This window comes from Nyctibius grandis, chromosome 7 (assembly GCF_013368605.1).
Source record: "Nyctibius grandis isolate bNycGra1 chromosome 7, bNycGra1.pri, whole genome shotgun sequence".
Taxonomy (NCBI): domain Eukaryota; kingdom Metazoa; phylum Chordata; class Aves; order Nyctibiiformes; family Nyctibiidae; genus Nyctibius; species Nyctibius grandis.
Window position 1 is genome coordinate 56,376,202 of NC_090664.1, and position 27,494 is coordinate 56,403,695.

Here is a 27,494-nt window from a genome sequence, read left to right on the forward strand (position 1 = left end):
CCAGAAATGTAGGCAGGTTCTCCTTGGTATTGACTGATGTGGGATTTCCAATGCCGTAGCAAAGAGGCATGTTTGGGGGGGAAAGGGGTGTGTGTCCATCCCTGTAATAAATAGCTTTGCTTGGATAAGTTCTGTGGAAGATATAAATGGGGTAGGAGGGTTATGGAGAGTTGGGGTAATGGAAGATAAGTTGTATTCTCTGAGTGAAGGCTTCTACAAGTGCGATAAACAGCAATGCCATGAGTGGTTTTTGTGCCACAAACTGCTCTTTGCCGTCATCCTGGCAGCGATGGGCTGTTTGGAATAGCAAATTCGGGGTGATTTGGCCATCAGTTAATTTTGGGTGGAGGAACAATAGATCGCAAAAGGGGAGCGTTGGCTCTGGGTAACAAGTGCACGTACACATCTGAGGCTACTACACGGTACAGAACATACTGGTGGAATTTTGTCTGGCTGTCAAATGCCCGTTCCATAACCAGTGGTGGGATGAAACTGAATGCTGGGTTGTCGTGTCTCATTACAGAATATCTCCTGCACATGTGGTTTACGTTGGATTTTAGCTGTTGCACAGGGTGTAATATACCTATTACTCTTAACTGCCGCATTCTGCCAGCTCCCCTCTTCTTGGAAGCTAGTCCATGTCACTTGTATGTTCCCTGACTGGACCGGTATAAATCTAAATATATGAACCTACTATGCAGGACCTCTGCCCTGCCTGTCATAGTACCCTCATCCACATGCCCAGTGCAGTTTTTCACCTACATTTTGGAAGAAATATTAATGAAGCTTGAGGTTCTGGGGTGTCTTTCTCAAAAATCACCAGTAGGCTTGAACTACAGCTGCACAGGGAGTCCACCGAGTGCCACTGCTCAGGAAATCTCAGGCTCAGAAAGGATTAACAAGTACTGTAGCCTGGCTTGGCTTCTGCTGCTGGGTAAGAATGGCCCTGGTACCAGTTCAGGGTTAGGGGTTTCTTCTGTGCCCCCCATGCCCCGGTTATGATTCTCATTCAGTTCATCTTGGAATGGTTCTTGTATACACAATTTTGTTCCCCTGTTCTGTCAGTCTTTTCAGAAATGGGAGTCTGTTTTGTGTTTTGTACTGAGATGGTGAGGGTTGGTGCCGGGCAGATTGGCATTAAGGGGTGGCCTGACATTGGTGAAGACGTGGCACATGCTTAGAGTAGCTCAAACCCACTTTTCCAAGAGTGGATCGCATTGAAAGTGAGTTGAAGCCTGCTCTGAGCTCAGTTTCTGTCCTGGGATTCAGCTGGCACATCCAGATGTACAAGTGATTTGAAAAGGACTCCGGTGTAAGCTTCAGCTACCATATTTGTGTAGCTATAACCACAGAAAACAGTTAACTCCTCATTATAGTGAACTCTTGTTCTCTTATAAATTGTTCAGAGTGGATTGCTGATAAGTACGTTCCCTCATGGGAGGGGAGGAAATATTTTTTAAGAAGAAACCTGATTTTCACTTGAGAGTCCCCTTGTAAATGGATCCCTTCTGCTATTAAAGGGTGGTGAAAAGGCAGCAGGTAGGACTGTGTTATCTTTTATAGTTGTGCTATTCTGATGGCTGTCTTATATCCATTAGCACTAGGGAGGTAAAACCCTTGGAATTTGTTCAGTGACAATCTGTAGATTCTTTTTGTTTAACCATCCTGCAGGTGAAAAAGGAATTGGCAAAACAACTGGAAAGAAGCTGTGTTACAAAGGCACCACGTTCCATCGTGTGGTTAAAAACTTCATGATTCAGGGTGGGGACTTCAGTGAAGGTAAAATACACTTTTAAAACTGAAATGTTTTAAGTGGAACAGAAATGTTATAACTTATATTTATTTAGAAAATGTGTTAAGTTAAAGAAGGAAAAACCCACGCTTGCTGGGGTTAGCACCTATCTTATTACAACAGAATTCAAATCCAAAATGTAGTCTTACTACTTCTCACTTTTGTGCATGCAGTAGAGGCAGCACTAGTAATGCTCTGTTGATAAAGGGACCTAACTATTTGAATAAGTTTACTTTTAAAAATTATTTTTAGTAACTGAACTAGAAGTGTTTAATGGGTAAGTCTCCAAAAGGACATTTTCCAGGAGTTTCTTTGTTTCCTTCCCTGCAGTCTGTGTACAACATAATGTTTTAGCCTGTTGTCCTTCCCTGAAATCTGTCCTTACCAAAATGTGTATCATCTTCCCTGTCCTGAAATCTTGTACCTGATAAAACGGGCACGGTGAGGGAGTATCTTGTTTTCAGAGTCAAGTAGAAGTAAGGATGCCTTTAAAACTGCCAGCTACTTTCTTACCTGATCTGTTCTAGTGGTCTCTCAGCTGCTTTGAGCCAGGCAAGATTGTTGGTCACACCTACTGTTGTCTTTTTTTAGTGTGCTGTTGTTGTTTTGCTGTCTGCTGCTGCAAATACCAGTGAGGATTATTAGCCTTTGGAGCCCTGCTACAGACTGTGCAGTGTTCAGAGGCACTAAGGCAATCTTTGCTCTCAGTATTTTGAGTGTCAAGGGGGTAATACACGGCTGTGACTTTAATTAAGGAGCTTTTGTTCCCATACTAGTAACTGGCCAGAGTATCCTGGTTTGTTACAAACTGGTGGAATGTTACATACAGCTTTTTTCATAAACAAAACCAAAGGTTTAATTCATGCTTTTTAATGTGTAGGTAATGGAAAAGGAGGTGAATCTATTTATGGTGGCTATTTTAAAGGTAAGAGGAAATATGTCTTTACAGATTCTTTATTCAGTTCTGAGATAAACAAGTCTTGATTCCCAAGCTACTTAATGAAAACAGGTCTACTTATAGATCACCTTTTGCATGAAACTAATGTTGCATGAGAATTATTTTTATATGCATGACTTTCAGATAATTTTTTTGGTAATATTTAACTTTAACTGACAACTAATTAAGGCTAACGTTATTGGTTAAACATGACTTTCAGCATGGAGGTTAGGCAACTTTATTCATGAATAAACTCCTATCTTCCTGCCTAAAACTGTCAACATATTCTTTTGTTTATAGAGAATGTGGTCTTTTGCAAAATGAAAAGGTAAGAGACAAAAGCTCAGTAACACAAATTCAAACTCTGTTCCCTTGTACCCTCCCTAGTAAATATATAGACAACTGATAACATCCATTTGTAGATGGATATCTGTGTTGCTTGGAGAAATGAAGAGTTCTGTGTCTAACCTTTCTGAGGGTTAATGACTTATTCTGAGAAAGAATACTGCCATAATTTCCAGCTCTAAACAGTTATTTCTTCTTTTGTTCATGTCCCTTTCCTCCCCTTCCCTGTTCAAGGTTTGTATTCAAGTATTCATTTCTGAAAGTGTTTGTTTATATGCTACACAAGTTATTTCACTTGCAAATAATTTGTAAATAAATGTACATTTACCTCTTTTTAAAATCTGTTGTTGGAAGGAAAATGGTGAGTTTATAAAGTATTCGTTTAAAGACATACAATTATTTCTTGCACAGAAAAACAGGTAGTTACTGTGGTGTTCAAGTGTTAATAAAGGCACTGTATGTATTTGTGTATCAGCCCCTGGTATGTTTTGCAAGTAGCTCTGCCTGGTTAAGTACTTGCCATTAAGTTTGTCTTAAAGAGAGACATAGTTTGGTGTTGGAGCATTACAGCCTTTAGTCAAAAGAAAGCCTTGAGTATATCCCTTTGCTAAGAAGTTACTAGGGTTTGTTTCTAGAGGCGGTGAGTGCTAAACACGCAGTGTTGTGTTTTGTTGTGTAATCTTAAATGTCATGGCTTTGTACACCCAAATTACTATTTGTAGCTTTGAAAATGAACTTCAGAATATCTGGTTTTATATTACGCTGTACAACCAGAAGTCCTCTTTAATTCACTGGAATATAAAATGGATGTTTTGTTTAGTCTTAATTGATTTTATACTTAGATTGAAGGAAGAGTATGTTCTTTAGTTTCTCGTTCAGGTATCTAGGGTTTCTTTCCCGTGTAAGTTTTGAGACTTCCAGTGTTGAATTGATAGGTGGCTGTCTTTTAATGTGCCATACCAGGGAAATGGCTTTTTCTCTAGATCTTTCTACCTGAGGTGCATGCTGTGTAAATAGCAGTATCATGTCTGTTAAGTCTTGTTTAAGGATGTCAGTAAGTCTGCCAACCTTGCTCTTATTCAGAAGATGCTGGATTTAAATCCAAGTCTATGAGAATCTAATGTTTATTGAAGACACTAATAATGACTTTAAATATTTTTTCATAAGAAATGTTTTCACTATACCTGAAACTTTAAGAAAGCTTTCTGTCTCATAACTGCTTCTACTGTAGCTTTTGAGAGGCTTGTTTCAACTTGATCTTTTGGTTTTTTCCAACCTGTTCATGTTCCTTCAGCAGCAGCAGAATTTCTCCTTATAGCAGCCATAAGTTACTAAGAAAACTAGACTTGCATTTCTCGTCAGGGAAAATCTGACAAACATATTTTTTCTTCAAACAGATGAAAACTTTATTCTCAAACATGACAGAGCGTTCCTTTTGTCAATGGCAAACCGAGGGAAACATACCAATGGTTCCCAATTTTTCATGTGAGTAGATGTAATATGAGAGTCGAGCTTTTCTTAAACAGAGAAGCGCTGTTCATGAGAAAGATGGTATTGCTAAATTATCTATAACACTGTTATCTGCCTGATTTTAGAGTTGAGTAGGTACCTACAGTGTAAGCTATAGTAGGAACCTTTAGTTATCACAATTTGCTTGTGGCATTCATTTGGATTAGAAGCTGGTACTACATGGATGTTCCTTGTTCATTGCTTTTTACCCTAAAACTATGGCTTATGCAATAAGTTCTTAGTGTCCAGAAAATAGATTCTTTGGCTTTGTGTGTGCACCAACCAAATCTTAACAGGTTATCTACAAATTACAATGTTGAGCATTGTATGCAGAAGGGTGTGAGATCTAGGGGTGGTTTGTATGGTTTTGCATGTGCTCTTTAAAATATGCTGATTTATGATTTAGTTTTGGGGGGTATTTTTGTGTGGTTTTGTTTTTTTGTTGTTTTTGTTTTTTTCCAGGGGAAGGATGAGTGGGGTTGTTCATTGTTTTGTTTTTTTTTTTTTTATTTTGGGGTGTTTGTTCCTGACATCCTTTTCTTCTATATTGCTGCGTAGTTCTGTTTACTTGTGCCTATACCAACTATATTGGTACCAACAATATGTAAAATTATGTGCTGATAATCAGATTTTTCCTTCATTACCTTAAAAAAAAAAAATCCTTTCTAGTATGTGGCTATATTCTGTTAAATTATTGAAAACTCATGACACTGCCATCAATAAATACGCAGCTCTGATACGTCAGGGTCTTCTGGTTAAAGTAGTTCTATTCTAGGTTCAGTATTAGTATTTTTAAACTTGCTAATTTTTATGTGATTATTCATCCTGTTGACTCCCTTTTAAAAATTGCCTTCTGCTAATGTTTAACAGTTTGTATTTGGAAAGATCTGGATTATAACTTTGGGCTTGTGCTGAGAAGAACTTTGTGAAATAACACTGGTGTTTTCAACAGGAAATTTTAGTGTAGTTATTAACTAGAAATAACTTTTTTTTTCTTTGCCATCTTTCTTGGGGGTAAGAATGAATGGCGCTTCCCTGTCTTCAGTAAAGGAGTAAATTGTCCTCAAGAAACTTTCTTTTTTTCTTTGCCTGAAAAAGATCTTCACTGTGATACGATGAAGTTCAGATAAGAGACATTTTTAGGTTTGTTCCTAAAGAATGCCCTAAAAATGGAAAATGAATAGGGACCTAAGAGGAAGTCTCACAGTTACCACTGTTCTGACTTTCTGTAGAGATAAAATTGTAAGTGTAAAAACCAAACCAAAAAAAAAAAACCCACAAAAAACAAACCAAAGAAACAAACAAACTTGTTTTCTGTTACCTTCAAACCAAATTTTAGATGTGCTTCCTTACAATAAACCTGAGTGGATATATATATAGACATTAATATGGAAAACAATCTGTATATAAAGAAACTTGCATTTAATAAGCTCTCTGCAAGACATTGGTTCACTGTTTATTACTTTGACTTATCTTTTGGTTCTTTTGTAATAATTTTCCATTTTTAAGCTTATCTGAACAATATACATGAGAACTTAACGATGTCACATCAGTCAAGAAGCTATCATTTGAGGGCTCTAAAGTTTCTTTTCTCTCCTGCATTTGATTCAGAACTCGTCTTTTTTCCCTTATGCTTACTTGTTCAATTAGATTTAACAGACATAAACACCTTGTCTCTCCCCACACACCAAAACAACCTAAGGTTGTATTAGATGCTAAATTGCCAGTTACATGGGACAATAAAATGAACAGTATTTAAGAGCACTTTCATCATCTACAGAACTATTTTGAACGATGCAAAGTCTGGCTTTTCATAAAATCACTGTAAAAAGAAAGTGTTAGTTTGGTGGGAATTGAGGCAGAGTGAGATGACAGAACATAATTTTCTCCATGTAAGTGAGATTCACCTCAGCTGCCTGTAGGAATCTAAAGCCATTTTTGGGGTCCTGGGGTGTCCTACCTGGCCTTCAGCTGCTGGGAGAGAAGGGTGTGGATGTTCTGAAGGTCTTATGTCTTACCTGCCTGCCCTATGCAGACTTCTTGGATATCCTGTAGTGTCTTAAATGGCACCAGCTTGCCCTAGAGTCAGCAAGTGAATCAAGCCCAGGAGTAAACTCCCAGTGTAATTGATAAGGTTTGAGTGGCTGCTAAGTCTTTAAAAGCCACTGAAGCTGCTTGTAAAGGGAGGGGTGTGTGTACACAGTCAGCTGCAAAGTCAGGTTTGTGTTTGGTAACTCGGTTTATGAGTAGGCAAGGATGGATGGTGAAACACATAGTTCAACAATCTGTCTTTTTGGGTAGTTTTTTTATGGTGGAACTTGGTTTCTGCTTCATAACATGGAGAGTTTGAATTTCAAGATTCAAAGTAGGAAACAACTGCTAAAGACTTTAGGCAGTTTCTGACTTAACTTTAAAATGCAATATATTAAAGCAGTTAGTCTTGCTTGATGACATTTGTCTGATTACTTCAGGGAATGCCCTGTGCATCTGTACAGCTTTTCTTTAAAAAAATATGTTTGTTTCCTTTAGTGATATACTTTAAGCTGCAATTAAAATGTGTTTCTTATACTCAAAAGAATGCTCAGTTATTCAGTAGTTTATCATTAGGAAAAATGTTCTTCAAATGTGTAACCTGCAAATTGTGTGAAAGGCAGTTTTCAGTGGCAGTCTTTAGATATATATTTTATTTTATGGTTTGAACATGTTTGATTTTATTGATTAGATTTATAGAAAGGGAAATAGTTCATCTCCATCTGAACTTCTTCAGATGTTTGCATTTTTTCCGTAGATAACTTCAGGGATGAGAACTCTATATTTCTCTATTGTACATGTGTCTAAAGTAGTGCAAATAAGTTTTTTATATAAGTATTTTTCCAAGTAGAGCTAGAATAATAATAGCAAGAATCCTGACTATAACAGTTTTGCTTGCTCATTGGAAGTGCTTCCCCTGCTTACCACATAAAGTGTCATTTGGAATAACTAGTCTTTACAGAAAGTAATTAGGCAGCAAATATCTCTTTGACAGACTGCACTAACGAACTGGTCAGAGCAAGACTCTCTGCAATACCTAAAAAGTGTTAAAAGTTGAGCAACAGTGGTCAGTTTTACTCGAAACAGAAGCTCCAGGCTGATCTTAACGTAAACAAGCATCCTACCAATCCTAAAATATCATCAGCTTGCTTTGATTCATCAGGAATTTCTCTGGCATGAATGAGTTTGAAGCATTTATAAGCAACAATAGATAACTGGGCATAGAAAAGACAGTGTAAGTATTGTTAGGAAGCTCTGGTGAGGGCAGTGTAAAAAGAATTAACATAAATTAAAGCACTGGTAGAAACTGGCAAGATGCAAAAGTAGAATAAAGAGTCAGAAGTGTATATATGGTGTCAGAAGTGCTGTGTTTACTGCTCGTTGACTAATTTTCCCCACTTATCTTTTTTTCTTACTTGAATAGGAGTAACAGCTGGTTTGAAAGGAGAACGTTTAGCTAAGGCAGGGTTGGTTTTCATGCACGCACACTTTAAATAGGTCAAGTCTATTCACACGTGTCTAAGAAACATTTCCTAGTCTGAAGAAATGCATCTTGTTGAAATCCAGCAGGAAGGATGTGGAGACTATACTTTTATAATGTTTGGATTTGTGAAATATTGGAATTTCAATTTTCTATGCCCAAAGGGACCTGTTGTAGCATTTTATTGCAGACTTGGGTTGAAGACAGTTGTAAGGTACCAGTTTATAAATTAGCGATTTGTATTTTCAGGTAGCACCACTATTAATTTCCTTCCTTTCTGTGAATAACTTTTTAGAACCATCAGTTATTTAGCAAGTGTTTTAAACACCACCCAAGTGTGTTAATCTTCTAATTGTCCTGTTTCCATGTTGATACTTGGATATGATACCCCTAGGATGGGGTAGAGGTTGACAGGAACCACTCTAGAATCATCTGCCTTTTTCTGTGTACTCCAATATCCATTTTGAACTGCTGCCAGAAAGATTATTATTAATATTAATTACTGGGGGAGTGCATCTAGAGCATTGCACAAATACAGCTGATGTATTTAGGTCCCTGATTTAGAATTGGGGGGGGATAGTAGGCCAGTTCTGGGATGTTCCAGCTCACTGGCTGTATTACTTGTTGGGTGATGTTCTTGCACAACATCTTCTGGTTCTCAGTCAAGCTGATCTGATAATGGTATCTTGTCTCTTCAGAGCAACCCCATCATGCCTGTGGCCGTACCCAACCTGCTAGTAAGGAAAGTTGCAAGACAAAATCAGTGCAACTCTTGTGAAAACGGGTAGATAAAATACTATAAAATTAATGAGACTCCAGATCCTACAAATGCTTGTATGGGCTTAACTTTGCTTCCGTTGTCATACAAAATCTCTCGGGCTATGCTTACTAGAAAAATAGCAGTGACTGTGCAGAATGAAGCATAAAGAAAACAATAGGAAGCAAAAAAAAAAAAGTAACCAACCTCTTTGTTGTCATTGGGAAGTTTTGTGTAACAATTAATTTATTGCCTTGTTATTTAGCCATGTGGTTTCCTGGGGAATACGTCCTTATTGCAATGTACAGAGGAGTCCTTGGTTGGGTTCCTTATCAGTTCAAACGCTTGGATTTCTTGCCTCTGTGTTCAAAAGCTATTTAAAACGTGAGGCTGTTTTGCTATTACTGCTAGATTTATTTTTTTTCCCATATTGAGGGTATTGTTGGTTTAATGTGTCTCTCAAGCTCTGCTTTCTTGCTCAAAACTGAATAGCTTTTTGTTTTAAAAACGTCGTTAATGTGTGGTGCCATGCCTAGTTACTAAATTCAAACTAACTACTTTGATCTGCTAAATGAAGGATAAAATAAATTGTGAGGATGTTTTTGTTTTGATTTCACAAATGATTTCTGAATGTTACCAGGTTATTAAAAGTGGTTCATTTCTAAGTCTTTTTGGCGTCACAAAACAGGTATTTTTTTAATCAACAGTTAATTTTTTTTTTTCCTGTGAGTCAAATACCTTTGAGCTAATTTCGAACAGTTGATGTATAAAAACCTAAAAATTCCAAATGAGAGGGGCTGATGGTGCGTTATCTTTGAGTAGCAGTGATATATGTGCACTTATCACACAAGCAGGTCCCATTGGCTTATCAAAAGTTTCTATAAAAGCACAGCCCATATGTTTATTTGAGAGAGAAAAATACAGATAAGATCAACTGATGGTGTTCAGAATTATACCAGAGCAAAAGTGTGGTATTAGTTGGTGCACACGTTTTGTCTTTTTTGCATCTGTAATATGTTTGTTTTTCTATAATTCTGAACACAAGCAACCTAATAGTCATGCACGTACTTTAGAGAAAACATTTATTATTTTTAGTTTTAGAAAAGCTTCCTAGTACAAGGAAGATGTCAGGTGATTATGAAATGTATGAAGTTGTAGACTTACTGATTTAACACATTTCATTTGTAAATCAAAACGTTTAAGCTGTGGTGTGCTGTCTTATGAAATATATATTTAGGACTGGATTCAGTAGAGCATTTGAGCACCTATGGAACTGCAAGCATGTGAATAAACCCCATTGAAATCATTATTCATCTGCTTCAAGTTGTGCATGTGTTCTAACACTTGTTGCTGGACTGAGACTTAGAGGGGAGCAGGAGGATTCTCTTTTCTAACATTTATCTTTGTAATAGTGTGTGCAAGCAGGTTGTGTCTGTAGGTTTCTTTTTTTTTAAGAACTTACTGTAGTTTTCAAAGTACCTTGTATTCTAAAGAAAATTTAGAGCCCTCTTTTAGGCATCCTTGTTCTGCATACAACTTGATTAATATTAATTTTAAACTTGTATTTAATAAAACATAGACTCAGTTTTGTCTCAAAATGTATTACAATTTATTTCTGCCGTTTTTGTGTAAAATTTACAGAAACAGTGTTACATCGTGCGCTCCAAAGGTAATGTTTCGTTCCTCTAAGGCTGTGTCCTTTCCTTTTCTTCTTTTATCTTTCTTGTTTTTCTGATCATATTGTTATGTGCATTGAATCCTTTGTTAGGACTGAGGTTCTTGGGGGGTGGGTGATCACATGCTTTTATCAAAAAGATGCTTTTCTCTTCAGCAGTATCTTAAATCAATTTACTTTAAACTTGAGTGAAGAAAGGTATTTGTCCTACTGTAAATAACTTGGATAATAGTATATATTATAAGGCAGATTTTGAATGTTTTAAATTATAAAAGTTCTGTATAGAAATGTTTTAATAAAATACTATTTTGGGGGAGGAACTCATCATGACTGTAGGTTTCTATAGTGCAAGGCAGTAAGTAGGTTTTCTCCTGATTAAGTTTTGAAGCCAAAGCAAATGTTCAAGGATTGAAAGGCAGAACATATGCAGGAAACTTTGAAGTGGTCTTCTAAAGTGCATGTTTGTAGAACAAATGTCATGTTACAACCCTACTATTGAGATGAGAAAACCTTCAAAAGCACAGTGAGGAGTTGGGTTTCTGCTTCCCATAAGAAGTCTGTTAAGTCACCTAACTCCTCGTCATGCATCTGAAAAGTTTTCGTTTTGGATAATGCTTTTTCCTTTTGTCTTCATGAACACGTAAATGAGAAAAATCCATTACACTGGCAGTTTGATAAATTAAATGGATAGGAAGAAACCTCTGTGGGGGTTTTAACGTACCAACTATCCCTTTCTTTGCTTATTGAGGGCTAGTCTACAGAAAATACATGCTTAGGTAATTTGCTGAATTGGTCTTCAAGTGCTGCTGCAGCATGGCAGGAGCAATTACTACAGCATTCACATCAAGTGTGTTTGAACCTGTTGCTGTTTCTGGCTAATTCTAAGCACTGTCTTGTTTATTGTTGGTTTCGTTGAAGTAACCCACTTCTATTTTTCCACTACTTTAAATCAGCTTTATAATGAAGGCCGCTTAAACTGTTCATTTAACAGCAGGTTGTTAATGCAGTTAACTTTTGCTTAAAGAACTTCAAAAGCTGTGAGAATTTTTCAGTTTGTAGCAATGTGCTGTATTAACAAGGGAAAAAACAACACTCCCTACTATTGAGAAATTAAATGTTGGCTTGATAGCATTTCTTTCCCTGTGTTAAACCAAAGAAGTTTTCTGTATTAGTTTTACAGAAATGGAAGGTCTGGTTGGCATTTGGAGCTTAAAAAAAAATCAAGAGTGTAAACGCTCCTGATTCACAGTTCCATCTTTTGGTATATGTTCCAGCACTGCGGTGTTTTGTGACCTACTAGTGCAAAATTTGAGTGAAGAGATGTGCTTAAAAAGTAATATTTTATTATAGCAGAGAAAAACTGACTTCATTGTTCCACATCTGTGTTATTGTAGATTTAGAAAAAGCAGCTGTGATTGATTATTTATTTTGAGGGAGGGGAGTTCATTGGACGAAGGCTAGAAAGGCAAAATAGTGCCTGGGGAGGAGAGAGGAAGAGTGTTTTCAAATATTAAAATAACTTGGAAAGCAAATTATCTTGAGTCCTATTTTTTTTTTCTTCCCCAATATATAAGATTAATCAAGTTTTGATGTTACTTACTGAATTTTTCTGCATAGCAAAGTTCCCTGTGCAACATTATGGAGGCTTAATTGTAGAAGTAATTTCCTTTCTTTTATGGAAAAGGATATTGAGAGATGCCAGGTTAAAGCATTAACATCACAAAGGTGTATCTTAATATATAATTATGTATGCACAGCCTTGAATATTCCAATTTGAAGTCAACTCAGAAATTTGGCGTAACTCCAAATGCCTTTTAGGATGGCATACAAATGTAATGCAGTTGCATTTCTCACAGCAGTAAACTGTAGGGTGGGTAGCATCATGTCTGCTTGCATTGTGCTGCTGTTGCTTTTGGGAAGCCTGTGAGCTGATGGGCTGAAGTGCCATAGTCTTGATGGTTAAAGATAGTAGTAGTGCTGTGAGTTCTGAGTAGTGAGGCCAATCAAGTAAATGGAGAGTAAGAAAGTATTTGGGGGGGGAAGCGAAGAATCTATCACCTATAACTCTCTTCTTTATTTTTAAATAAGCTGACTTTAAAGTGACCGTGTAATGTAAGAACATAACAGTTTCAGAAACATTTAAATCCCATTAGTTACCCAATATTTATTACCAAATTGTATCTTCTCTGTGATCAGAAATGTTAGTGAGTTATATTTGAATGTGTATTTAAAGATGCTTATTTGAAGATTATTTATTGCATGCATAAAATGATACGTGGTACAGCTTTCAAGTTTACACAGTCAGCTAAACTTCAAACAAATTTCATGTAAAAGTTTAAAAAAGCCTGTGCGTATAATCTGTAAAGTTATTTTAATTCCATGTATGTAACTGAATTTTTTCACTATTTTTTGTCTTACCTTCACCTCTTTTTTTTTTTCTGTGCCATTCTCCTCTTTTACTTCATCTGAATCCCTGATTATTTTTTTTTACCATCTTACCATCTTGCTGTTTGTCAAACAGAACAACAAAACCTGCTCCTCATCTCGATGGGTAAGAATCCTTTATAGTTTCTCCAATGATGGCTAAAATTTGACGGTTGTAAGACTTCACATGTTGTATTGAAAGTAGGCAACAATGGGGAAACAAATTCTTAATTCTGTGAAAGATTATACAGTAGAACAAGATGGAAAACAAAAGCTTTAGTTCTGTAAAAAAATTTCAAGTTGCAACTTATTTCTTAAAGCTGGTCAAAAACTTGGTCTTAAATCTTAACATTAATTTCTTTAAAATTAGTTGCTGCCCTCAGTCCATAAATCAGTGAGTTGAAATGTCAAGTTTAACGTATTTGGATAGTACTCTTTTTTTGGCATGTTTTTATCCCCAAAATGTATTAGTTCCTGGAAGTATAAGTTACGGGGCAAATGGAAGGACAGAGAAATGTGGTATGGTAGAACAGAACTGGGGATTCCTTAATTATAACTGTCCCTGCAATGTCAGTGGGAATTTGTATGCTGAGCTTGTATAGACCTATAAATGCTGCTTCTCTGGGGAAGTCTGCACTTTGTCATCTTTATTTATGGACTCTTGATCTCTCTATTCCACAAAATTTCAAAAATAGAAGGGTGGATTAGAAATGATGATTTATTTACCCTGCCCATGTAGAAGAGAGTAGAATGACATCAAGTATTTATCTCAAATTGAACTGGAGTGGACCTCTGTTTCATGTTGCATGAAATCTTAACATTGCTGTAAATGTGAAAGTAATAAAAATCTTATTTTTAAGTTTAATACATTTTAAGAGCCAGATGATGCAAGTGAAGCTGAATGTTTCTATTTCAGAATGACTTTTTAAATCTGAAATTCATTGGAAAACAATGACAGCAATATAAAAATGTTTGTACTTTCCAAATATTTTATTTCTGCAGTGTACATGTTGTCTTTGGCCTGGTTATTTCTGGTTTTGAAGTAATAGAACAAATAGAAAATCTGAAAACTGATACTGCAAGTAGGCCCTATGCAGATGTACGAGTTATTGACTGTGGGGTGCTTGTTACAAAATCAGCAAAAGATGGTAAGCACACGTATACCTGAAGTTAATTCAATGTTGACATTGTTTTCAGAGAGTATAAAAATTATGCCAACATTTAGAAATCAATATGGTGGATCTCTAGAATCTTAATTAATTTTTACAATTTTTACAAGCCTTTAAAACTCTGAAATCTTGGTGTAGGTGAGGAAGTCACAGCACGGGAAAAGGTTTTCTGACCTAAACCTTTATGCCTTGGAAAACATACACCTGCTTCCTATTCTCCTTAATTAATGTTTGAGGTTACTGAGACATACTGAGGAAGAACTTAGAACTGATTTTTCTGAGTTTGAAGGATGGGGACACAAACTTTTCTTGAAGTTGAGTTTTGTACAGTTCCCAAAGGTTTATTTTAAGGTCATGTAATGTTAGTATATGCAGTAGATGTAGTCAACATAACTTTCCATTTCATGAGAATCCATAGGGAATAACTTATCTTAAATACATGTTTGGATAGTTGCTGTAAAGTAGTGGAGTATTATAAGTGTGAGTTTTCTACCTCACTTTTGACTTTCCATAAGGATAATGTGGTTATTTATGTCCTCTAGAGAAAGTCAAGAGGATGGATAATGTAAAAGTATGAGGGTGCAGAAGGGAGAGAATGACAGAGTTTTAGAAATAAGACATATACAACTGAGGCTGAGACTAACTCTTTCAGAAACTTTGTTTTGTAATCTGTGCATTGCTTTCTAAAGAAACTACATTTTTTTTTTTTACTATAAATAGTCTTTGCTTATCTGTGTATTCTATTCTAACCCAAAGGTATGAATTCAGTCTTATGACCTAAAATAACATTTTCAAAGGAGAAAAGAAGGGGAGCCCTCCTTAAAATTGTACTTATTCCTCAGCCTTTTTTTATGAGCTTGGCACAAGTTAATGTGCAACTTCAGCTATAAACTTACTGTGTATTAATTTAAAAATGTTTTGGCTTTGCAGTGATATGTCATTTTATGTGGTGGAAGTTGTGCATGGAAGTTCTTGTAGTTTACTTAATTCAACTAAAGGAATTTTTTTATAACTTATCTTTGCTGGAAAATATTTGTATAATTTTAATGGTATGCGTTTAGACTGGACACAATTATATGACTTTATTATTGTACTTTATTACAACTCATTGTGAAAAAGGTTCACAGAGCTCCTCTGAGGGAGTACGTCTGTGTATTTATACATATAAAATTGTATCTTTTGTGCTGTATATATACACACTACGCACACATGCACATGTACACACTGTAAGTTTAAAATGTCTTTTTTAAGCTTTGGAGAAGAAGAAGAAAGTATGTTCTGACTCAGAAGCTTCAGACTCCTCCTCCAGTGCATCGAACTCTTCAGAAACTTCATCTGAAAGTGAAGCTGAAAATGAAAGAAGCAGAAGAAGAAAGCGTAAAAGAAGAGCTAAAACCAAACAACCAAGAAAAAGGAGAAAGGAAGAGAAGAAAAAAGAGGATCCAAGGTGCAAGCGAATCTCAAACCAAAGACGGTGACTAGTCTTTTAATTTAAGAATTTCAGGGAAATCTGAGAAAATCTACTTTTTTTTTTTTTCATTAAGTACTCAAGCAATTAATACGAAGGTGCTTTTATTCTCTAATTTTGGATTTTGATGGTTGATTTTTATAAACAAACAAAACCAAACAAAAAAAAAGCTGAGCTTGTCGGGTAGCTTTTTCTATGACATGGTTTAAGATCTTTGTAGATAGAAGCTAGAGTGACTTTGAAGTAAGCCTCAGCATGTTAAAGTATTTAGGACTCACTATGCCTGTGTTAACAATGAGACATTAGGCAAATAAGAGATCTTTGATTTATATTCGATTATATTTCAAAAAATATTTCGTGACAAACAGCAAATTAAAAGCAAAATTATTTATGGTAAAGTGAGAACTGAACTTTCTTTCTAGTAACAGTGTACCATCCTTCCTTTAGCATAAAATGAGTTGTTAATGAAGTATGTTTTGGTTGTTAAGCCATCTTAAGGCTCAGAATTTGCTTTGAAAAGTGGTGTTTATCATTTGATAGTTAATTTTGATTTATCAACTTATTTTTCCCCACAGCAGCCTTTCTGACAAGAGTGATACAACAGAAAAAGCAGTCGATGTTAGTACAAAGAGGGACAAGCCTGTGGTACGTCCTGAAGAAATTCCCCCAGTGCCTGAAAACAGATTTTTGCTGAGAAGAGATGTGCCTGTTGTCAGCGTAGAACCTGAACCGTAAGAATCATTGAGCTTTCTTATTATGTTGACTTGTTGGAAACTATGTATAAACTTTTCCTGCTAATGTATTACTAGTACTGAGAGCAAAGGATGGATGTAGTGTTAGAATTTCTAAATGAGGTGATTTAATTGTCCTTTTTACAGTTTTCTTTGTAATACTCCTTACAACATGTGTCAGGTTTTCTCAGCAAAATCTGATGAGTTAGTTTCATTGGTCCTTAAGGGTCGTGCATGTTACTACCTTAAACTCAATTACAGATGATGCAAAAAAAAAAAGAGTGAATAATTCCAGAAGAAATTTTGCAATGTAAACCACAGCAAATATTTGATCGCAAGGTAGACTTGATTGGGAGAGATTGTTACCGGAAAATAGTAACCAAAAAAGACCTCTCTAAACCAAATGATAGTTTAGAAAGCCGACATTGGTTTATTGCAGCACTGGGTGCATGGGGGATCTCTCCTCCTAGCATGCACACCTGAGAACAAAAGCTTGCTCCTTATATACATAATTCCAAGAAAAGCCCACCCATTCCAAAAAAACTTACACGTATGCTAATACATTATGTAATGCATTACGTAATGTCTTTACACATGCGTACTAAATTGGGGAAGGGGTCTTGGGTGGTCTCTGGGGGTCTCTGGTGGTCCCAATCCCCCTTAAATCGTGCTTGTGCGCAAGCGTGGTCGAGGCCTTCTTGTTTACGAGTACATGTGTTCTCAAGAAGAAGATATTGTTTTGGACTTATCTCTCCTCTGACACAAGAGTTTATGAATCAAGTTAATTTAGACATCACAAAGTTGTTCTCTACAGTTTTGTTTTGTCTTTTGGCCCTTTTATAATTAGAGACCTTTGTTTTTCTAAGACTAAGCGTAAACAGCATGAATCATTGTTTACTAAAACCTTGTTATCAATCCCATAAACAAACTCTATCTACAAAACATGTAGTTTGCTTCAGAACCTATTGTTATTCTCTATTATTCTAGCTAAAAGGAAAATTATTGACAGGAAAGCTTGTTCTGTGTAAAGGTAACACAGAGCAGGCCTTTTAGAGCCTACTCTGAGGCCTGCTCTTGCTAAACTGTTGCGAACTCTGAGGCCTACTCTTGCTAAACCGTTGCTGAACTGAACCGTCTGGTATCAAGGTGATTTTTCAACTTTCTGAAACTGAAGAAGAAACTTTGCTTCAAAATCAGTCAAACAGAATTTTATGACCTATGATCTTGAAAATAAGAGAAAGTGCTATTCTGTTGATACAAAGGAAGTTAGGAGTTCTCAAGTTACTTTCACTTCGTGTTTGCACCTCTGCTAAATTACATTTAGGTTCTTTTTCAATCGAATTTATTTGCTTTTGGACTCAGATGAGCTACTATGTTACATTATCAGATATCTCTAAAATCAGTTTGTTTGCTTTTTTAATTTCAGTTAATGGTATGGTTTCTGTAAGCCTTTTCTTGAAACATTACTCATGTTTCCAAAGCCTTAGTAACTGCTTCTTTGGAGGATTTACACCTGTGAAAAGGAGTGCTGAATTACCTCTGGTTGCTTAAGAAAGCAGCAAGGCTTTAGAACCTGTGAACTACTGGGAATTGCCAGTTGTGTAACTGCAGAGATCCCGAAACTCTGTCCATATTGTCTTCATGATCTGTGTACCAAACACAAGTTAATCTCTTTAGAAAAGCCAAGTACCACTTTAACAGAGTACTTAACAAGTTCATTGTTAGCATTTATTTACATGTAGAGAGGTCAGATAGGCCACACATTTCTATGTTGATTTGCCTTTCCTTGCAGAACTGTCTTGCTTTATTTCTTGGAGAATTCCCTGAATTCTTAGTTCTGTCATCTCAAAATAAATGAATAAGATGAATATTTTGCATGATGAACTTACAATTAGTTTAAGTTAATTGTTTGGTTTTTTTCCTTGTAAGCTCATGTTGTATTAATTTGTGTAGGAAGCTTCTTGATACCACGCCAGTTCTGACTGACCAGAAACCATCAGTCTCTAAATCTGGACGAAAAATTAAAGGAAGAGGCACAATAGTATGTGACTTTTTTTTTCTTTCCTCTCACCCAGAGTATCTTCTCTGACCTTGAGCTTTGAATTTCCTTGGAGGTTTTGTGTGACTCTTTAACTGTTGTTGACATGTTGTAGATTCTAGCTTAGAAGGTTGAAATACTGTTGTCAGGTAGATCATTTTATAACACTGCTTTTTCCATTCTTCTTGTTACTGGCTTTTTTACTTAAAGATTATTTGGGAAAAAAAATGCTTAATCCTCAGCTACGAGAAGTCTTCAAATAAAAGAATAAAATTATTTCTTTTTAAAGATAGAATTTAATTCAGCCAGATTTGTCCCACGTGAGCCACGAGATCTAAAGTAAAGAGAAGTGACAAGAGCTTTTACTCTTCTCCACTCATTGGATTTCCTTGCTGTTTCTGTTAAGCATTAGGACTGTAATGCATAACAGTAGGCAAAGCTGTTCTACAGCGTCCTAAGTGTATACAGGCCTTTCTGATGTATGTTGCTTGTCTTCCCCCGTTCTGGTGTTTGCATCTTCTGATGGCTGTGCATACATCACTGAGAAACAACAGTTTTGTTGGCAGCTTTGGCAGAATCACTTACATTGTTTGTTCTGCTTTTTGACATCTCAAGTCAACCTTTTGTTTCCTTTTTCTAGCTGCCTAATGTGGTTTGTCAAATTCCATCAGCTATCCTGGCTGAGATCGAGTCTGTGTAATTTTGTAGATGACACTGCATGGGCAAGAAGTTCCTTCTTTGCAGTGCTGGTAGTGAAGCATTTTTACAGCAAAAGTTTTCTTGTCTCTTCTCTAATAACCCACAATACAGGGCCCAAAACACTGCACAGCTACACTGTTCTCACTGAAACTAAGAAAAGCTTTTGTAATTGTGCATTCGATTCTGATGTATTTCAAACTGGAGCATACCATGACTAAACATATTCTTCCCCTTTAAAATGTTTTCCTGGATCAATTTAGCAGGTGGTATTTGGGTAACCATAATCCAAACCAAGGCTTGGTCCTGCCAAATTTTTTTGCAAGTGGAAGTCCTCAAAAAAAAGTTTCTATATAGGAAATCAGTATCTGTATAGCTGAAGACAGTTTTCATTGGAATGGTCTTAACTGAGACTCCTCTGAGCATGATTTTCATATGTGATAGCCACTGGAGTTGAGAAGTACTTTTCTACAAATCCCCATGATGCAATTATTTTAAGCCACAAAATTAACGGCTTAGATGGCCGTAGTGTGGACCAAGGTATTGTAGTGTTTGAGCCTCGCCTGAGAACCAACCCTTATTTGCCAGCCTTGACATTAAATCTGATAGCTGTCTTTGCTGCATCTGATGGCTTTTATTTGTATTTGACACTTGTGATATCCACTAGAGGAAGCCTTTTAAATTGGAATGTTTTGAAATATTTGTTTAAAGAGTTCTGGAAAAATAGCTTAAAGCTGAGTGGAATTGGCTTTTACCAGGGATTTGGGTGTCTCTGTTTTTTTTTGTAATTTTGGGATCCTCTTGGCAAAACTAAGAATGAAAACCAGTAATATCAGAAATAATTTAGGGCTAGCAATTAGTTGGAGGAAACATTTTTCTGCAATCTCTAATAGTCTGATTAGCAACAGTTTCTATCCAGGGTGAACTTGTTTGATATTTTTCAAAATACTCGTTTGTAGTTTTGAATCCTCTTAGGTTCTGAGAGACTCCTGAGTATCATATGACACAATTAGGGAGGTCCATGAAACCTTTGCAGCCTATTATATGCCATTCATCTGTAAAAGCTTTTTTTAAGTAGTCATTACAGAATCACATAATCAGCCAGGTTGGAAGAGCCCTCTGGGATCATCGAGTCCAACCGTTGCTCTGACACCACCATGTCAACTAGACCATGGCACTAAGTGCCATGTCCAGTCTTTTCTTAAACACCTCCAGAGATGGTGACTCCACCACCTCCCTGGGCAGCCCCTTCTAATGGCTAATGACCCTTTCTGAGAAGAAATTCTTCCTAATGTCCAACCTGAACCTCCCCTGGCGAAGCTTGAGGCTTCAGCTCAAAGGATAGGGAAGCTCCAAGCACCAGGTTATCCTTATTTTATTTTTTTTTTTAATAAATATGATGTCTTAAGGACTTCTGACTGTAATTAACTGAATAAACCAATACATGCATCTTTGTGGTTTTATTCTGGGAGGCGATATTTTTTTTGCTTGCTTTTATAAGTAGCTCAAAATAATTGAGTAAAATCCAGATGTTTTTCTTTATTGAGTCAAGGAGCATCTAATTTCCTCACAGAATTTACCAAAGTGAATATCCAACTGGATAATGAAAAATAATGAGATAGCAATATTAGTTTTTTTTCTCTTGCACAAGTAGCTCTTATTACCTGCTTAAATGCCGTGCCTAAGCATAGTTTAAGTATGAAGCTTCATTACACTGTTGTAAAAGGCTTGGGTTTTTGGTGTGATGGGGTTTTTTTGTGGGGTTTTTTGGTGTTTTTTCTTTTTGCTTGGAAGGTATCTTAAACTGAATTCCCATTTCTGAAGAGCTGAACAGCAGTAACTTTTGCAATAGGGCTTGTCTTTACTCATACAAGTAGTTAAGTGTCTGCTAAGTGTCTGCTAACCGGAGTAAAACATCTGTGCTTTAGTATCCTGAAAAAAGTTGGTTATCTGCAGTCATTGTCTTATTTCAGAAGTTGTTACATAAAGGGAATCCATGACCTCTTCCTTAATTCTTCCTTTTGCATTTTGAAAAGATGGGTTAGCTGCTGGCCCCTCTCAAGCTTTGTGAAATGCTCTCAGAGTATAAAAAGATACAGTTAGCTATGTAATTCAGTCTCACGTGTGGGATATATGCATACCAAAAGTGGGTATTTTTGGCAGGAAATCTAGAATTTATGTTTTCTTCATGGACTTTGTGTGGTTAATGTCTGACTTGTGTTATGAAGATGCAAGCAAAATCTGTGTAAGAGGCACCATATATTTTCTACATTATCCAGTCTCTTTTATAGCTGCATAATGTATTTTTCTTTCTTTCTTTGCTTTTATAGCGATATCACACCCCACCTCGATCACGATCGTGTTCTGAATCCGATGATGATGAGAGCAGTGAGACCCCTCCTCACTGGAAAGAGGAAATGCAGAGATTACGAACATACAGACCACCCAGTGGAGAAAAGTGGAGTAAAGGCGATAAGTAAGATCCTTACCACAAATTTAAAATGTCTTGGCTTTTAACACAAGCTTTAATAGATTGTGTAGATGTACCATGTCATTTATGTTTGAATAAAAAAATGCAAATATCTTTGTGGTTAACACGTTGAATTTAAGTTCCAAAAATTAAAGTGGAAAACTTTCTTAAAACCTTTCTGCTTTGCTAATGTGACACCAGATGAACACACACTGAAAAGTGTCAGAAGGTTGGAAGACTTGTTTCTAATGGTGTCATCTTGGATCCTTATTTAAGAAGTAATTAATTGACCTGTCAGCTAGTCATGTCAGATTTCCTTTAGCCTCAAACTTAGTTATATGGTTTCTTTAGATGCCAAATAAGACAATCGAATCCACCAATCCTATATTGTTTTAGTTATATGTTCTTTCTGCAATTGCAAATTCGGTGATAGAAGCCAGCTCTCCAGAATTAATGATGACTTGATACTAAATATGAGCTTCTATCAAATTATGATAGATAAAACTCGAAAGCCGAAGAATATTATATAGAATCATTATTGAATAAGTGCAAATGTTTCTGATAGTTCTTTTTATGTACTGAGTCCATTCAGTTCATTGCTGTATTGCAGCATAGCAGCTAAAAGAATACTAAATAAGATGATGTTTTAAAATTTGTATTTAAATGCAGTTTAAGAATCCTATAGTTGTAGAGGTCAAAGTCCTGTGGACTAGGGCAGTTAAAACATTAAATCTCTTTACACAGGTTCTACAACATGCAAAATTTGCTGATGTTGGCTGATTCATCTCTTACAGAGAAGTAGCTCTCTTGATAGTGATATAATTCCATATCTTAAAAGAAGTGTAACCAGCTCAGTCAAAACGCAATTATCTGGTATTGAAGGGTGGGTGTCTGTGTTAATTTTTTTTAAAACTTAATTAATTGCATTGGAGGTGGGGAAAATATTTAGTTTATCTGAAGTTTTTGAAGAGTTTCCACTTAGTGTGGGACTTATTTGTTTTCTAGGTTGAGTGACCCATGTACAAGCAGATGGGATGAAAGAAGTGCATCCCGGAGATCAAGATCTTGGTCACATAACGGTTATTCTGATACAAGTACTGTAAGATATTCCAGCCATCACAAAAAGCACAGAAAAGAGAAAAAGAAGGTGAAACATAAAAAGAAATCTAAAAAGCAGAAGCATTTCAAGAAGCACAAGCAAACAAAAAAAAAGAAAACATCAGCCTCATCAGATGTAGAATCCTCTCATTCCTTCCGCAGGAGGACAAAATCACCTTGTGAACGTGAGAGGAAATCTCGTTCTTCGTCATCGTCTTCTAGACATTCATCCAGAAGAGACTGGTCTAAATCTGATAAGGAAGACCAGAGCTCATCAACTTCATCAAGCAGAGGGACTAGATCATGCTACAGGTCCCGGTCCAGATCAAGATCTAGGTCTAAATCAAGGTCTTATTCCCGAAGAAGTTCTAGATCAAGATCAGCCTCTAAATCATCGCGTTCTCGAAGTAGGTCAAGGTCAAGTTCTAACCCTAGGCATCAAAAGACAGTTTCCAGTTCTCCACGAAACATTTCAACACGATTAAACGAAAATAAGTTGAACAAGACTGCTGAGCCTGTAAGGGCAGTTATACTTCCAAGTGATAAAGTCGTCGTACCACCAGTTGTCCCAGAAAGCCTTCCTGTTATACCCTTAAGTGATAGTCCCCCACCTTCAAGGTGGAAACCTGGGCAGAAACCATGGAAGCCGTCTTATGAGCGAATTCAGGAAATGAAAGCTAAAACAACCCATTTAATACCCACACAAACTAATTACAATGTAGTAGTTGTTAAAGAGGCTAACACTTCTTCCTCGTATCACAAGCGACAAAGGAGTTCAGATAGCGATCGAAGCGGTTATTCCAAATATCGTAGTGACAGAAGCTCAGATAGTTGGCCGAGATCAAGAAGCAGGTCCTCTCGAAGCAGGTCATACTCCAGATCTTATACAAGATCTAGAAGTCCATCTAGCTCTAGGACGAAATCTCGTTCTTCTGGCAGATCACCATCACCGAGTAAATACCGCAGTGACAGGTCGGGTTATAGTGAGTCAACATCTTATTATTCCCTTAGTGATGATGATAGACACAGAAACAAAAGAAAATCTGCATCAAGTGATCAGAAAACTCGGTCTCTTAAACTGAGGCAAGAAACAAGCTCTGAAAGTACTCTCCCTTATAAGTGTACGAAAGACTATGATGAGTCTTCTCAAGGATTGAAAGAGAGTGACAGTTTATCATCTTCAGACTTCTCTACTGACAGCGAGTGTTCTGCCAAAATGAAAGTAGTCCAAGAAAAAGAAGGCCGTTTTCAATTAGAAGGAGATACTCAGAAACAGGATAAAAATAGCTTAAGTTCTGAGAGAGCAGAGGAGAAATCCAAGTGTGAGCGGGATTCTGATCATGCTAAAAAGAAAGCATCTAAGGAGAAATCTTCTGAGCAACCTAGAGGTGGTGCAAAAACTAAACGAAAATCCTATTCAGGTAGTAAATGGGACTCTGAATCAAATTCTGAAAGAGGAGAGGCAAGGCATAATAGGGGAGATTCCAGACCCTCCTCTAGTAAAGAAGAAGGAGAAGCCACATCAGGATCTGATACAGAGCTTAGCGTTACCAAAAGGATAAAAAAACAATCAAACTCTTCAGAAGGCTTTCTGGATTCTGATTGTACGTGGAAGACAAGCAAACAGTTGTCATCTTCTGAATCTGAGAGCTCTTGTTCTAGCTCAACAAACGTTAGAGGAAAGTCAAAAAAACACAAACATGGATCAAAAAAACCTCTTAAAAAATCACATTCCAAAAAAGCGAAAGAAAAAACAAAAGGGAAAAAGGAGAAGAAACACAAAGTTCAGAAAAGAAAAGAAATGTTTCATTGGCAGCCCCCCCTGGAGTTTGGTGAAGAGGATGATGATGAGATAAATGAAAAGCTGGTTACCAAGGATGACGATAAAGACAAGCAGCTCACCAGGGACATAAAGGATAAAAAAGAAGTTTATGAAAAGGATGAAACAGTCAAAGATAAAATGGGAAATGGTGAAAAGTCTTGTGCAGATGAAAACCTTTTAGGTAAAAACACTCCATGTGATGCCTCACCAGATCACAGTAACGTTAATAATGATAGCCTTGAAACAAACGCTTCAACCAGTGTTTTAAACTCGGGAATAAATGTGACCACTTGCAATGATGAGATTAAACAAGCTGAAGAAAGTAACCAGAACGGATTGGAAGATGTTATTCAGACAGATGACAACATGGAGATTTGTACTCCGGATCGTAACTCACCAGGCAAGGTTGATGTGGATGTTTTGTCTCCTGTCATTCTCACTGATAAACCTCAGGTTTTAAGTGCTAGTATAAACAAAGATTTACAGGTTGAGACCCCTGAACAAGATGCTGTCAAACTAGGAAATAATATTATAGACTTGATTAATATTAAAGAAGAAAAAGAAACAGGAAGGCAAGAAAATAACTCTGTCCCTGCGTCTAGTGCTAAAGACTGTAGTTTAAAAAGTGAAATTACTGAAAATACACAAAGCAATGTGATAGATAATAAATGGAAGCCTTTGCAAGGTATCAGTAATTTACAACCAGCAACAATTAGTACTGCCGCGGAAGTTAAGAACGTAGCGTCAGCACCAGAGCCTAAACCAGCAGGTTTAAGAATTGAAATAAAAACTAAAAATAAAGTAAGGCCTGGATCTCTGTTTGATGAAGTTAGAAAAACAGCACGGCTAAATCGAAGGCCAAGGAACCAAGAAAGTTCCAGTGAGGAAGAATCTCCAAGTAGAGACGACAATAGCCCATCCAGGAGCCTCAGTAGGTCACGAAGTAAATCTGACTCTAAATCCAGACACAGAACAAGGTCCATATCTTACAGTCACTCACGAAGTCGATCCCGAAGTTCTACATATTCATATAGGTAAGAAGTCTGTGGTATTCCCAATAACCTTCCATGTGAACTTGAACGTTCTGATACTTCTAGGGCATGTTTTTCAACTCATGTTTTTCTCTTAAACAGCACTGTATCATTTGATGAGTATGGAATACATATTTAGCTTGAAAGATAAAGCTTTGTAATACTTCTGCTTCTTGTTTTCTGCTGCTTTTCTCTTCAGTTATATTCTGTTTGGTGCCTTTCAAAGTTGTTCATTGATTGTAGGTCAAGAAGCTATACAAGAAGCCGAAGCAGAGGATGGTATAGTAGAGATCGGTCAAGAAGTCGAAGTAGTTCTTACCACAGTTACAAGAGTCGTAGGTAAGTTTTTCTAACTGGAGATAGTGTTGGGGTGTTTTACAAAACCAGAAAATTAGGCACAGCAGTGTGATGCTTCAGTCTCTGAGCGAGTTGGAAATGTGCTTAGCTGTGCATACTGTGGTCCGAAGTATCCACTTGAAAGGGGCAAGTGAGAATAGTCAGATTTCACAATTGCCTGTTACTGAAAAATAATTTTATTTAATGTTTTGTGGTATGAATAAGGAATTCTGAGCAAAACATGTTCTTCTCCTCTTGCTCCCCCTCTCTCCCCACTCTCTTCAGCACTTCTTTCTGATTAACTTAAAATGTCTCTTTATGTTTTTGCTCATCAGCCGAACCTATAGTAGAAGTAGATCCAGAAGTAGTTCTTATGGTCATCACAGTCGATCCAGGTATGGTTTATAGTTTTATACAAACTCTGCAATAAATGTACTTATAAAAATATCTTAGTAGAAGAATACCCTTTTACCTATGGTACTTAAAAAATATAATAACATGATAGCAACTTCAATCAAAGCAAAAACCAATAACCAAATCATCCTGGCATTACAGTTATAGCTGAGAGATAAGTAATAGTGGACACATTTCCCTTTATTGTTAAAATTGACTTACAAATGGAGTCACTTTGTTACTTGTTTTCAGAAGTGCTGGCAAACAAGATTTTTACTGCATCTACAACTTGTAGAGAAAACACAAAACTTTTTAAATGCTTATTAAGTTTTCTAGATTAATAAATTTGAGATTTTTACTCTTGGTTTGAAGATGCTTATATTTAAAATTTTATAAAATGCAGAATTATTGTTTGCCACATCCTTCAAAAGTAATTTCTGTGTAGCCACTTGTCTCTGTATATAAATGTCTTTAAAGCATACGTTTAAAATAAATAGCATTTTAGACAAGAAATTGTAAATTTACACTTACTTTCTTTTCCCTTTCAAGTAGGTCATACACATATGATAGTTACTATAGCAGAAGTCGAAGCAGAAGTAAAAGGAGTGACAGCTATCGAAGATCTAGAAGTTATGATCGGAGATCCAGGTGTGTCTTTTGCTAGCATGGCTTTGACACTATTTATGCAAAAGAATTTGCTAAGTGCATACTTACGATGTTCATGAAGGCTAATGGGTTTTTTCCCCCAAGTATAAAAAAATACGTTTTTATAGTAATATAGTATTACAAAGTAATAATTAAAAACAATTAAAATTAGAGCAAGTGTGTGAGTGTGTGAGTGGCTGAAGGAAAGAAGCCAGAGAGTGGTGGTCAATGGGACTGAGTCCAGTTGGAGGCCTGTGTCTAGCGGAGTCCCTCAAGGGTCGGTACTGGGACCAGTTCTAGTCAATATATTCATTAATGACTTGGATGAGGGAATAGAGTGCACTGTCAGCAAGTTCGCTGATGACACCAAACTGGGAGGAGTGGCTGACGCGCCGGAAGGCTGCGCAGCCATTCAGAGAGACCTGGACAGGCTGGAGAGTTGGGCGGGGAGAAATTTAATGAAATATAACAAGGGCAAGTGTAGAGTCCTGCATATGGGCAAGAACAACCCCATGTACCAGTACAAGTTGGGGACAGACCTGTTGGAGAGCAGCGTAGGGGAAAGGGACCTGGGGGTCCTAGTGGACAACAGGATGACCATGAGCCAGCAGTGTGCCCTTGTGGCCAAGAAGGCCAATGGCATCCTG

General features: G+C 36.7%; 1 protein-coding gene across 11 annotated transcripts in view; it reads left to right on the top strand.

The window, feature by feature from the left end:
- Positions 1 to 27,494, top strand: part of NKTR (natural killer cell triggering receptor) — a 45,503-nt gene that overhangs the window by 13,557 nt on the left and 4,452 nt on the right. For 2 of the 11 annotated variants that reach the window (XM_068404995.1, XM_068404996.1), the window contains exons 4-16: positions 1,672 to 1,779; positions 2,673 to 2,717; positions 4,472 to 4,559; positions 13,048 to 13,077; positions 13,953 to 14,098; positions 15,371 to 15,593; positions 16,163 to 16,318; positions 18,272 to 18,359; positions 21,383 to 21,528; positions 22,528 to 25,476; positions 25,717 to 25,812; positions 26,145 to 26,204; positions 26,752 to 26,850. In XM_068404995.1, coding sequence (XP_068261096.1) covers positions 1,672 to 1,779; positions 2,673 to 2,717; positions 4,472 to 4,559; positions 13,048 to 13,077; positions 13,953 to 14,098; positions 15,371 to 15,593; positions 16,163 to 16,318; positions 18,272 to 18,359; positions 21,383 to 21,528; positions 22,528 to 25,476; positions 25,717 to 25,812; positions 26,145 to 26,204; positions 26,752 to 26,850 — 4,234 coding nt within the window. Of the gene's footprint in view, positions 1 to 1,671; positions 1,780 to 2,672; positions 2,718 to 3,029; positions 3,058 to 4,471; positions 4,560 to 10,499; positions 10,521 to 13,047; positions 13,078 to 13,952; positions 14,099 to 15,370; positions 15,594 to 16,162; positions 16,319 to 18,271; positions 18,360 to 21,382; positions 21,529 to 22,527; positions 25,477 to 25,716; positions 25,813 to 26,144; positions 26,205 to 26,751; positions 26,851 to 27,494 lie in introns of those variants that run through there. The other 9 variants (XM_068405002.1, XM_068404997.1, XM_068404998.1 and 6 more) reach the window with 9 other exon arrangements.